The sequence below is a fragment of the Dipodomys ordii genome, unplaced genomic scaffold (assembly GCF_000151885.1).
Source record: "Dipodomys ordii isolate 6190 unplaced genomic scaffold, Dord_2.0 Scaffold150, whole genome shotgun sequence".
NCBI lineage: Eukaryota > Metazoa > Chordata > Mammalia > Rodentia > Heteromyidae > Dipodomys > Dipodomys ordii.
In genome coordinates this window covers 4,501,793-4,515,079 of record NW_012267366.1, presented here as the reverse complement: position 1 = coordinate 4,515,079, position 13,287 = coordinate 4,501,793, and the positions used below count along the sequence as shown (strand labels likewise).

Below are 13,287 nucleotides of genomic sequence, written 5' to 3'. Positions count from 1 at the left end.
AGGTGACTAGGGTAATGAATAGCATTTGACATGGGAAACCCATGGCTGTTCAAACAAGGTCACCTAATCCCGTGGGACTCCTCTCCTCTTATCTATAAAAGATGAGTTGAACTAAATGATTCTTCCGTTCTCTCATTCAAAAAAATATGAACATCTATTATATGTCCAGTACTGGCTCAGCATTACTTAACCAATCTATCATTGTATAGTCTTACTAGCCAAGGGGGGAATTGGCTAAGGATGCAAAATGAAAGGCAAAAAAAATTCTGAGATATGCTAAATCAGGGTCAATGGGCACGTAGGTGAAAGAGGGGTTCATTTTAGGGCGAGGCTTCATAGGTGAGACATTTGAAAGGACAAACCGTGCAGATTGCATCGTTGGCTAAACTGCAGCTCAGGCGGCTGGTGGGGCTGAAGGTAGCGGGATCCCCAAGACGAAGTGCTGTCTCAGCTTTTCAGCCGAGAAGAGACAGTAATTCATCTAGCCCTGAGCACTGAAGATGAGCAAGGCAAGCCTAGGGAAAAAAGACTTGGGGTGAGAAGCGTCTGAGCTGGAGCTGCAGCAGTGCGTTAGGAAGGAGGGGCCTCCCTGTGAATGCCAGCATGAGCTCCACGGAAAAAGCTGACTTGTTTTCCCCAGAGTTGTAGCTCCTCTCCACCTACCATCACCATCGACCCTTCCCACCTCCCCGCTCTACCCTCCTGGGGGACTGAGTGTCACGCGAACTAGAATTTGGTTGGCTCTTTGCAGTTTGGACCTGTCCTACCCTGCCCTGCACCATCGGGTCAGCTAAGGGCGCCGCGGAATTCCTTCCAACTGTCAGTAAAGAGCCAGGGCAGCTGCCCTCAAGCGATCCGGAGACACCAGCAGGAATACGCAGGCGCGCTGGCTGAGGCAGAAGCGGCTTCCGGGTCACGTGTCCTGGTTTCCGGTGATCACCCCGCCTCATGTTGGCGACAGAACCAATGAGCTTTCTCAGATTACGCAAGAGCCGTTATGCCTTCGGAGCTGTTGGCTACCGTAGTGCTGCTTCCCCAGAGTCGCCTAGCCCGCCCCTCCGCTCGCCGCAGCCCCAGCTCCTCCCTGGTCCAGCCTCCGGGGCGGGGTCTGTTGACTCGCCCTCCCCTCGCCACTTAAGCCGTCCCTCCGCGAAGTGGATCCCCTCCCCACGGCAACACGGCTTCGCTTCCACAGCACGGCGACCGGGGCTTCCCCTCAGCCGCCACCGGTCAAGCTCCGTCAGGTCCACGATCAGCTGCCGCTGTAAGTCTCAAAGGGCGCGCGGAGGTGCCGGACCTGGGAAGTGCGGAGCGATGGTGGGGCGCGCCCCCCGTCGCCCCGCGCGCACCTCGAGGACCCCACCCCGAGCCCGCCCGGCCCGTCAGTGGGGCGCGGCGCCCCGCAACTCACTTCTATCCATGTCCGCGCCGCGCGCACCACTCCGCGTGGCGCTGGCTGCGGCTGGGGGCTGCTCGTGGGCTCCGCGGGAGTCCCGCGGCACCTGTGGTTCAGGAATCGCCTTAAGTTTTGCGGGGCGTTTTGGGGAGGGGCCGGCGAGCCGGGGCGGCGGCGGCCGAGGACTCTTGGCGCCCCCTGCGCGGCGGCGAATGCCATTGTCTGCTCCGCTAGCTCTCTGCCCATCACCTCCTGGGCTCGGTCAGTGATGGAGTGTGGCCCCGGCAGAGGCTGGGGGAACAGAGATAGCGGGATCCGAAGATGAAGATCGCTGGACCGGAGCCCACTCTTTTTAAGTCTGAGCACATTGTTGTTGTTTTTTGGTTGTTGTTTGTTTGTTTTGTTTTCATACCAGTCGCGGGGAATCGTGGTGCTCTGTAATTTGCGGCCAAATCAAAGCACGGGGTTTTGAACGAGAGGAAAGAAATACTTGGGTCTGAACCACCAGGTTTCGTCCCATGATAACACATCATTTATTTTCAGAGCAGATCTTGGATTGATTTTTTTTTTAATTTCTCGTCCTACAAAGTGCTAGGCTGGATACAGGACCCTGTTCCCCAAAGCCTCGAGCCCACTGATGACTAACCCTCATTCCTTCTGCCTACCAAAGTCCAGAAATCCGGGGTTCATTCTTTTCCAAGTTCTGCTAACGGGTTTGATTAAATGTCTAGTTGCTACTTCACTTGCTGTCTGTCCCTGGTGGATGCTGCTATCTTCCGGACTTATGTGTGAAGCACTTTGGTATCACTGAATAATATCCGTGTATTTTTGTGCTACTCGTGCATGTTTAGTACATTAATAAGGTCATTTGAACTTTATGAAAGTTAAATTGCCGCCTCATAAATAGCCAGTTATCTTCTAGATGGCTTTCTGGGTTATTGGGGGAAAAAAAGCGACAGTAATTTCATGCCGAAATTTCGAGCCCATTTTATTTTATGCATTGGTTTGTGTAAACTCACCCTCCCCGGTGCTCAAATTCAAGATGGTGTGGTGAATACAAACCATCAAGCTTGACTCTGACTTGTGCTGACATTGTTAAAGGAAGTTACAAGGTTAAAAGAAAAGAAAATACCTATCTGCATTTTGCTTTTAAGTTATCTCTGTAGAAAGAATACTTCTATACATAGTTGAGATGACCAGGTTAATCACAAAATGCTTCCCTTGAAAGAAAAATGTGTAGAATAATCAACAGACTTACAGATTCCAAATAAATCATCCATACCAATAAGCTTCTGTGTAAAATGCACTCCAACTTGTCATCCACTTCATCTGTAAGTGCTATTTTTACAGTTTTAAATATTTTTATTGTTTATCATAGTTCATATAATATGTCTGAATATATATATATAGTAAATTCATTGTGACTTTTTAACATTTTTATTTTCTCAGATTAAGTAACTCAGATCTTTCTTGAGTAGGTATTTGTGTTGCAAATTTTATATATGAGATACATACATCAAAAATCAAGCTTTTGTTAAGAAACACGTACATTTATGACATGCTTATTGCTTAATATTTTATGTTATACCATTCAGGTTTGCTTGAAATATACTCAGGTTAATTGAAAAGAGAATTCTGAGTGATAAGTAGTCAGTCTGCTAGTAATCCAGCCTGAAACTAGAACAACTTCAGGGTAAAAAATCATAGATCTTCCTGTTTCTTCCAAATACTCCTCAACCAATTGATGTCTGCAGTTCTTCTGATGCATATCTGGAGTGGAAAGTGTGTGGAACTGGTAGAAAATAGTTTCTTAAATGACCACAGCTACCTTGTTTCTTCAGAAATTTCACTCTAACTTACTACCTATTTCCTTTTTTTTTTGTTTTTGTTCTGTCTTTAATTTCCACACATTCCCTTCCAATTGTATGTGGGCTGGAGTAGGGTGGGAAGGGAAGGAAAGGTTTGCATTTAGTAGGAAGACTTTAAAAGAATTTCCTGCTATTATAACTGGCATAGTGTTTTTAAAGGTTAGGAATCCATCTCTGAGTTTCAAATGCCCTGCCCCCAAAGCTTCTCTGAGAAATAGTTAATCTTTGCTATTGATTCAAAGTATTGTGTGTAATCTAGATTTTCTTTATCTTAACAGATGCAGTTTATGTTGCTTTTTAGTCGCCAGGGAAAGCTTCGACTGCAGAAATGGTATGTCCCACTGTCAGACAAAGAAAAGAAAAAGATCACAAGAGAACTTGTTCAAACCGTCTTAGCACGCAAACCGAAAATGTGCAGCTTCCTTGAATGGCGAGATCTAAAGATTGTTTACAAAAGGTATAATTTTTATTTATCACACGGGTGAAATGGAATCAAATGTTGGGTCTTTTATAATGGGGAAATTTGCAGAGTGATGATATGTATAAATAATGATTAATAAATATTTAGATGAACTAGGCTTAAAGAAAGCTTTGTGTTTTCAAATAACTGCTCTTTTTGATTGCTTGCTCATGCTAAAATGATAACATCAAGGAAATCCATTTTAAATCTAATTACATAATTGAAGGCAAATGACTATGCTTAATCATCTTATAGAAAAAATCAGTGAATTCATTTTATTGCAGGGGCAAATAGGGTCAGTATTTTAAATTATGTAAGTAATTTTTTGAATTCAGGCAAGCATAGTGTCTAATCCTTTCTCTCCACAAATCTGTGTAGTAATATCTAGTATTTAACATGCCTTCTATGTGACATTTAGAACCTTGAATATAAATATTTTAGGAACATAGACCATTTCAATTATACAGATGCTTAAAAACTTTGTGTATATACAGGATGTTTATTAATTTGAAATACACTTGTTGCTGTGGTGGTGGTATGCTGAGATATGATAGATATTTTACCAAGGATAGAGTTTCTTAAAATTTTGATGTTGCAAAGGGTATCATAGGTTGGTCTTTTAACACTGAGGTTTAAGAAAAATTCTACACATTTTTATTTTATCGGTATCTGAAACTGTGACAACCTTAAGTTTCTCAAGATTATTTCAAGCAAGTTAAATGAAAAATAATTTCTTCCTTACAAGAAACTTTTTAGGGAACATTTATCTGTTTCTTCCTCATTTCAGTTTCCTTTTTAATAACTTACTGTATTAAACAGCATTTCTGCATATAGACTTGGAAAAAATTATGTTAAGTGAAGTAAGCCAGACCCAAAGAAACATGGGTCCCATGGTTTCCCTTATTTGCAATAACTAGTATATGTCTAGGATAATCTTAACCAGACAAGCAGAAAAGGTCAAAAGCTGTGTCATATGACCATATAAGATGATGCTAAGCGAAATGAACCCCAAGATAGAGGTTTTTTTCTTTGTCACTGTTGTTTTTAATGTATTATGTGATTTTTTTTGTTTCTTTTGTATGTTCTTCCCCCATGGTATAAGCCCTGTTGTCACTGTATTTGATTCCAGTGCCCTGCATTTTGTGTGTTCATTTTTCTAATTGGGGAGGGGAAGGGAAATAATAAAATGCTGAAACAAGAATACAGTTTGACTCATTGTAACAATGAGACATAGAAGACAATATGTTGAAAACAAACTTTACAACTTGGAGGTGGAGGGAGGAATTGTAGAGGTGGGGAGAGAAGGGATAGTAGGGGGAAAACAAAGGAAGGGTAACAACGCTCAAAAGAAAATGTATTCGTTACCTTACTCATGTAACTGTAATCCTTCTGTACAGTATCTTTACAATAAAAATATTTTTAAAAATTATCTTGTATGGAAAGTATGCAGAGAATTAGCAGTATGGAATGCAAGGTGGGGAGAAAAGTGGCTTTCTTTTTTCTTTTCTTGTTGTACTTCAATATTTTGTACTTCAAGGGATTTTGATGGAGGAGGTTGCAGAAGAAGCAAATGGAGATTTAAGGACATAGTTTCCCAATTACTGTGTAATTATCTTTATTATAGAATAATTTTAATCAGTTTTGTGATTCTGTGTCTAGTCTTTACTGTAATATTTGCTTAGAAAAATCATAGTTTTGGAGAGCTGGGAGACATCTTAGAATAATCTTTGCCCAGGGTTAGAACCTTAATCAAAATTAGCAATAAATGGAACTGCTCTTGTGAAAACAGAGACATTCTGTCCCCCTGCTCAATTGGCCTCAACCATCTGCATAGGTTATAATTCCTGATTTTCAATTTATTTTTTATTTTTTTTATTTTTATTTATTTTTTGGTGCCAGTACTGGGTCTTGAGCTCAGGGCCTGGGCACAGTCCCTGAGCTTTCTCACTCAAGGCTAGCTAGCATTCTGCCACTTGAGCCACAGCTCAGCTTCTGGTTTTTTTGGTGGTCATTTGGAGATAAAGTCTCACAGACTTTTCCTGCCAGTGTTGACTTTCACAATTCTTAGATCTCAGCCTCCTGACTAGCTAGGATTACAGGCATGAATCCCCAGCGCCCAGCTAATTTTCAGTATTTTAAGAAAGGAGAATTTGGGAATAGTGATGTGTCCAAGGTGACATGCTAATGATTGATACAGAGCTACAGCTCAAATCCCTAGTGTGGAAATAAAGGTTTAAAATAGGGGCTTAAAAAGATTATATTTGCCTTTCTGAAAAGAGTGCAGCAAGATGGTGGTGAGGGAGCCATGGGGCTAAGACTGGTCCCTGCAGGATCAGCAGGGGACTGCACAATACTGAGATTCTGAAACTAGAGGCTGGAAAAGAGCTGTTACCTAGGGAAGTTTGATAAGGCTTGGTCATCCCTAGAAGTGGGGAGATCAGCTAAGGAAGGGGAGGAGTGAGTTTATCCCCACATTTCAAATTTGGCCAAGAGCGGTGAGTAGTAAGTTAGAGCACCCAGCTAATTTGACTATAGGATGCCGGTGTAACTTCTGTTAAGAGATTCCTGGCTTTCTGATGGTATGTAGGTAGTATAGTCATTCAGGAGACAATTAGACATGAGTGAATAAATCATCTTTTAAGTAGCAAGCAGAAGGGATTAAGAAGGGACCTACAGAGTAGAATGAAAACCAAAGGGTAAATATTATATTAGTAAAATCAGGGAAGTAAGAGTTTGGAAAGCAAGCACTAATGTCAGATGTCATGTAAGTTCAATGAAAGTGAAGGAAGACTATTACATTTTATGGTAGCATTTCATCAAGTGCACCTTGCTGGAACATTTTCAGTGGAGTAGTAGAGACAGACCTCTTGTGTACTAGCGTGAAGCCTTAAGCGCTAGTGAAACAGCATGTGTCGCCTATTTTGGGGAACTTCACTGTGTGGAGGCCAGAAGAGGTAGTAACCACCCATAGACATGGATTGGGGACAGATTCAAAAATAGGTATGAGAGGCTTAAGTTTATTTCTAGACACTCAAAAGAGTCCCTGGTGTGGAGGAGGAAAATCCCAGGAAGAGCAGCCCACAAATGAGCTGTTAAAAGAAAAAAGGGAAAGAGCAGGTTGGTGCCACTGGGTCTCTCCCTGTCTAGAGTTATAAGGGAGCCAAGTGCCCAGAGCTCACACCTGTAATCCCTGATACTCAGGAGGCTGAGATCTGAGCACTGAGAAGCCAGCCTAGGCAGGAAAGTCAATGAGACTCTTACTCTATTAAGCCACAGAAAAGCCAGAAGTGGAGCTGTGGCTCAAGTAGTGCAGTGTTATTTATCCTTGAGTACAAAAGCTCAGGGACAGCACCCTTCAGTTCAGGACACACACACACACACACACACACACACACACGCACGCACGCGCGCGCACACACACACACACACACACACACACACACACGGAGCCAGGTGCTAGTGACTTATGCCTGTGATCCAAGCTACTCAAGAGGCTGAGATCTGAGGATTGCAGTTCAAAGATAGTCCTGTCAGATAAAGCCAAGGAACTCTTATCTCCAGTTAACCAGCAAAAAACTGGAAGTGGAGGTGTAACTCAAGTGGTAGAGTGCCAGTCTTCCGAGACAAAGCCAAGCAAAAGCATGAGACCCTGAGTTCGAGCCCCAGTACACACAGGGTAAGCCCATACACACAGCGGGGGGAAAAGGTAAAGGTAAAACAAACCTGATGACACTTTTGTCAAAGCCCCTTTAAATAGATTTAAGAAATAAAAATCACATCTTTATTGTGATATTTCATATACAAAAGATGGAATGTTTCGTATTTTTCTATCTATTTCCTTTATTTCATACTGAAAGCCTCATCTTTTTACCACCTAATGGCATCTTGTTTTGTTAATATTAGCAGGTGATTTGTTTCTCTTGCTCCATCTGGAAGAAAAGACCATTAAAGCCAGAGAATTGCTGCTTAGCTCCTGAGAAATTCTGAACTGATACTTTTGCTGTTTGTATCAGCAACTGTTTTATATGTCATCTTCATCACAGCATCCAAAATGCTTCATCTTGAGTATTTAAGTATACAAATTTCCCCTTCAGAGAGGGAGAGGAAAGGGGACAAGGATAACACAGTTGGAAGCAGACTGAACATCTAAAGGTTTAAGATCTGTCTGTGCCATTAGCTAGTTCTGTAACCTTGAACCTCAACTCTAAAATAAATACTCTTGAAGATCCCTTGAAGACAGAATAGTGCCTGCTTTTCTGATTCTCTTCAGCATTTTATGGAAGAATCCTTGAATTAAAGCCTTTTAATATAAAAATGCATACATCCTCAAGTTACTAGATTGAAATTTTCTTGAAGGGTATTTATTGATTTTCTTTACTAACAAAAGAATTTTTAATGACATACCAGTGGGTATTGAGAACATTTTAGCTATGTTCATCTATGGTCAGCTGATATTTAGCTGACTGCAGAGAAGTCATGTGTTTTGAATGTAAGAATAGGCACTTTCAAATGTTCTCTGAGTGCCAGTAATTAGAGTAAGCCTTAATCCACTGTGCTAAAAATAACCAAACATACCTTTCTTCTTACTAGTCTATTATTAATTTTATTTCAGATTTAGACTTACAAATATGCACTAAGAGGAAAAAATGAACTCATTATTTCATTTTTAAGAACCATTTCATCCTAAAAATAGGGAGTACAATTCATGCTCTCTTGGTAATCTTTTACTAAATCAGTATGACTTTGTTTTAACTTTTTCAAAGCTCTTAAAGTATTGCTTTGAGTACATTTTGTTGTGCCAAGCTCAATATTATTTTAATATATTTAGTAACAGTGGTTTTATATGTATAACTTGGGCTCTTGGGTCAAATTTATGTTCTGAGCAGGTTACTCAAGCCTGCAAATAATAATGGTATCCTTTATAGGGTTGTTTTGAAGATTAAAATGGTAAAGTATGTAAAACCTACAGCTAGCATTGAGTTCTTCTGTTGAGAACTGAGTCAGTAGTACCACTTACTGTGCTTTTATTCTTTCTGAAAAATGGTGTTCTTAGCACCCTGATTATTATCTGTTCACTTCAAAGGAAGAATTCTTTAATTTGATGGCTCTTTTTCCATTCTTGGCAAAAGTAAACATTGAGAGTATAATGCAGTGATAGCATATGCTAGGCCCTGACTTCAATCCCCACCACTGAAAATAAACCAACAGAAAATTAGATAGTATCGGGGGAAGTTTTACATTTCTAAGAATAATATTGGTTTTCTTGATGATTTTACATCCATGTTTTTAAGTTGCATAACTTAGGACCTTTGATTCTTAAGCACCATTTATTTTATTATTTTATTTTGTGGCCAGTACTGGGGATTGAACTCAGAGCCTCACATTTTCACTTGTCAAGGCTGGAACTCAACCACTTGAACTATACCTCTTATTTCTGACTTTTTACTGCTGAATTGGAGATGACAGCTTCAGGGATTTGTCTTCCCTGGCTGACTTGGAACCTCAGTCCTCAGATCACAGTCTTCTGAGTAGCAAGGATAACAGGCCTGAGTCCCCCGCAGCTGACTAAGTACTGTTTATTTGCAAGAAGCAGTACTATGGATAAAAAGCAAGGATGGTAGACACATTGGATTGTCCAATAGTAGCATTAGGGAAATCTTAAAAATAAATAATTTTGCTCAGAAATTAGTAAGTTCTGTAATACAGTTATCTAGCATTCTGTTCATTTGAGCTAGTCGTGTCTGGTTTTCTTCGACCATTTTTATGTCACTTTTAGTTTTCTCAGGAAATCTTATGTATCATTTGCATCCATTTCTCCAAATTCTATTAAAGAGTCTAGCTTAGGGAGAATGAACAGTTAGAATATCCCATTGCATTTTAATCATATAAACAAAAATTGGGTAATGACTGGAAAGAGAGGAAGCACTTTGTTAAATTTGGAGGTGGTGCCATATTTTGTTTGGCACAATGTTTATTCCCTTAAAGATGATACATGAACTTGCTGGGTGCTAGTGCGTCATGTCTGTAATCTTACCTACACAGAAAGCTGAGGCCAGGCCAGAAAATCCATGAGATTCTTATCTCCAATTAACCACCAAAAGGCTAGAAGTAGAACTATGGCTCAAGTGTAGAATGCCAGATTTGAGAAAAAAAAAAAAAAGGTTAAAGGACAGTGCTTAGACCATTGGTTCAGGCCCCCAAACACACTCTCTCTCTCTCTCTCTCTCACTCACTCTCCCCCTCCCCCCCTCTCTCCCTTCCCCTCTTTCTCCCCCCTCTCTCCCTCTCTCCCTTCCCCTCTTTCTCCCCCCTCTCTCCCTCTCTCCCCTCCTCTCTCTCTCCCCCTTTCCCCCTCCCTCCCTCCCTCTCACACACACATAACAGATACATAAAAAAAGAAGATACATTTACATTTCTACTATGGAAGAGCCACAATTTTAAATAACTTACTGAATATTAAATAAGTTAAAATACCCAAAAAGATAATATATAGCACAAGAATTAGTATGGTAGAAAGTGGCCTGGATTTTAAGTGAAGGTAGGAGATTGTATTTTTCATCCTAGTAGTCCTTTGGACTCCTTGATTTTTTTAAAAAAAAACATCTGTTATCAAGGATTACTTGCTGTTGAAAGGAGCAAATAGAAACCAGATGTAGTAGTATATATTCCTTGGGAAGCAGAGGCAGGAGGATCCCAACTTCATAGCCAGCCAGAGCTGCATAGTGAGACCATTTCCAAAACAAGGACTAGAGATGTAGCTCCATGGTAGAGTGATTTGCCTGGAATGCACAAGGCCCTAGGTTCCATCTTCAGCATCGGGAAAAAATCACATCAAAGTGTTTTTGATAATATTTAAATTATTGTTGCTGTATAAATTTGAGGCTATCTTTATAGCAAAAGGCAGGAATTCATTGAATCCTTAAACTCAGGTTGGGTGTGGTTTTCTGTATATTATTTTACACTAATTTTATGAGTAGTACTTATCTATTGTGTTTAAGTGCTCCTTAGACCAACTCCTTCAGTCTCCTTCAAAGGGCTTGCTAAATCATAAGGTTGTTCATTAATAAGTTTGTTTTTGTTATTTTTTAGTCAAGCAGGACCCAGTCCCATGTATCAGAATCCTAATTTGAAGACAAAATGAATTCCCTAGCCTTATTCATCCTTCTGGTGTAATACATTTCAATAGTATAGAGCTTGGACATTTTAAGGACAGGTTTCAGTTTTTCTGAACTGATAATAACTTTATGTACTTTGTTTCTAACTTCTAAATTACTTGAATCTGTTCTTGAAGTTTGTAATCCTAGAAATCTTAAAAAAAAAAAATGCTATACTGTTAAAAAGTAAGGTGGTGGTTCCCCCTAGAGGTAAGAGATTGTAACTGCAAGAGGGTACGGGCGAAGTAGCTAAGATTCTTAGCGTTTGTTCTCTTCTGTGATTTGATAAGGGTACATAGATGGGCTTGGTTTTTCTATGTGATATGATTAAGTAATTTTTCTTTCTTTTGGCCTGCCTATGCTTTTAAATTTTTCTCTTATGTGCTATTACTTTCGTAGTATCGGAGAACAACAAGTATGATAATAGCATGAAGTCTTAACAGTAGGCCATGAAAATATATTTAAAATACGTGATGATTGGGGAAACATGTGTTCCATATTTGTATTTTATTACATACAAGCTATTCAAATGATGTGCTATTGTAAAAGAAGAAATAAACCTGCTTATAGCACCAGGCCTTTCTAGCAGGACATGAAAATGTCTTTAGAAAGTGTGATGCTAGTGTAATAGTTTTTCCCCATTTGTGTTTTATTGTAGATATGCTAGTCTGTATTTCTGCTGTGCAATTGAGGATCAGGACAATGAACTAATTACCCTGGAAATAATCCATCGTTATGTGGAGTTACTTGACAAGTACTTTGGGAGTGTGAGTAGTATTTTGTTGTTCATCTTTTTCCCCAAAAATGTATCATTTAGTTGTCTTGAAGATTCTAAATACGGGGAAAAGACATGACATCTGATCACTTAACTTCCATGAGTGCTGGCCCTTCACATCTACATTTAATTATGATGTGAATGAATTCTAGTAAGATAGAGAAGAGTCTTACTGCACACATTAATATTCTGAAACTTTGTATCGAATTCAGATTCTGTTAGCAGTTCAATCACATTATCAAGGAAATATGTTTTAAAACCTAAGTTATGAGTCAGAAATTATTAATTTAGGGCTGGGAAGTTGGCTCAGTGGTAGAGCCCTTGTCTTGCATGCATGAGGCCCTGGGTTCGATTCCTCAGCACCACATAAGCAGGAAAAAAAAAGCCGGAAGTGGCAGTGTGGCTCAAGTGGTAGAGTGCTAGCCTTGAGCTGAAGAGCTGAGGGACAGCGCCCAGGCCCAGAGTTCAGGCCCCATGACCAGACCAGAAAGAAAAAAAAAGAAATTATTAATTTATGCTGGGAGGAAAGTTGTGGGACCTGTTTATCTTAGAGGCATTGTGTTTTCACATACTTGAGATTTGAAAATTAAACTTACTGAAATCAATGATGCTTAGCAGGACTGCCACTTTCAGAACGAATTAAGATTGATTCTCTCTGCTTACATTTTATTCCATACCTGATCATGAATCAGCATCTTTGGCTTAAAAGTTTAACAGGCTTCTGCATTTTGGCCTTATTTATTGATTTGCTTTTCAGGTGTGTGAACTTGATATTATCTTTAATTTTGAGAAGGCTTATTTTATTTTGGATGAGTTTCTTTTGGGAGGGGAAGTGCAGGAGACATCCAAGAAAAATGTCCTTAAAGCAATTGAACAAGCTGATCTACTGCAAGAGGTAAGCTACTTGTTCTTCTCTCTAGACAGTAGCATGTTTGGCTCTTGCTAGGGAAGTCTCAATGATCATTCTTGGTTTCCGAATCATTCAGTAGTTTCAGCATGCTTGGCATGTGTAGTGTCTATGTGCAATTTATTGATTGGAATATGTGTCAGTCACATCAACTCAGTTATCTATGGATGGATAGTTCATTTTCAAAATACTCTATCAGTCCGGCTTATTCTGGATAGCCCATTTTGGGGCCCTAAAACACTATTTTCTAACCTATCATAAGGAAGGAAATGATTGGACAAAAGTAACAATAAGTTGAGAACTCTCCATCCATTGTGTGGAGTCACTTGAGATCAATACATTTTTCATTAGTGTGGATAATTTGAAGTTGACTGTGAAATTCTGGCATTTTCATTCCAAATTGATTCATATTTTCACCTCATGTCCATTAAGTGTAAATGTAGCCAAGCAAATGGTAGTGTTTTCAAATTAGACTTTCTGCGGACTTCTCTGATTTTGTGTTAGCAAAACACACAAAAAAGTCATTTGTATTTCTCTTTGTTCTTTATAAATAACAAACTATTTTCTGTCAACATTTTTATCTTCTTCTCTTAACCTCCATATTCCAGAATCGTAACAAACCTTTCCCTTTCTAATTGCCACTGTCATCCTTTGCTGGTCATGGGTTCAATGCTTATATACTTTCTAGTTCTGAAATTTAAATTTTGATGATACTCTGATTTAGGTA

The 13,287-nt window shown here is 39.8% G+C and overlaps 1 protein-coding gene across 3 annotated transcripts in view; it reads left to right on the top strand.

Annotated features, from left to right (window-relative positions):
- The first annotated feature begins 1,154 nt into the window (after nucleotides 1–1,154).
- The window catches only part of Ap1s2 (adaptor-related protein complex 1, sigma 2 subunit), a 29,471-nt gene continuing 17,338 nt past the window's right edge, over nucleotides 1,155–13,287 (top strand). For all 3 annotated transcript variants that reach the window (XM_013032162.1, XM_013032163.1, XM_013032161.1), the window contains exons 1-4: nucleotides 1,155–1,264; nucleotides 3,543–3,721; nucleotides 11,537–11,645; nucleotides 12,411–12,548. In XM_013032162.1, coding sequence (XP_012887616.1) covers nucleotides 3,543–3,721; nucleotides 11,537–11,645; nucleotides 12,411–12,548 — 426 coding nt within the window. In that variant the 5' untranslated portion in view covers nucleotides 1,155–1,264. The remainder of the gene's footprint in view (nucleotides 1,265–3,542; nucleotides 3,722–11,536; nucleotides 11,646–12,410; nucleotides 12,549–13,287) is intronic.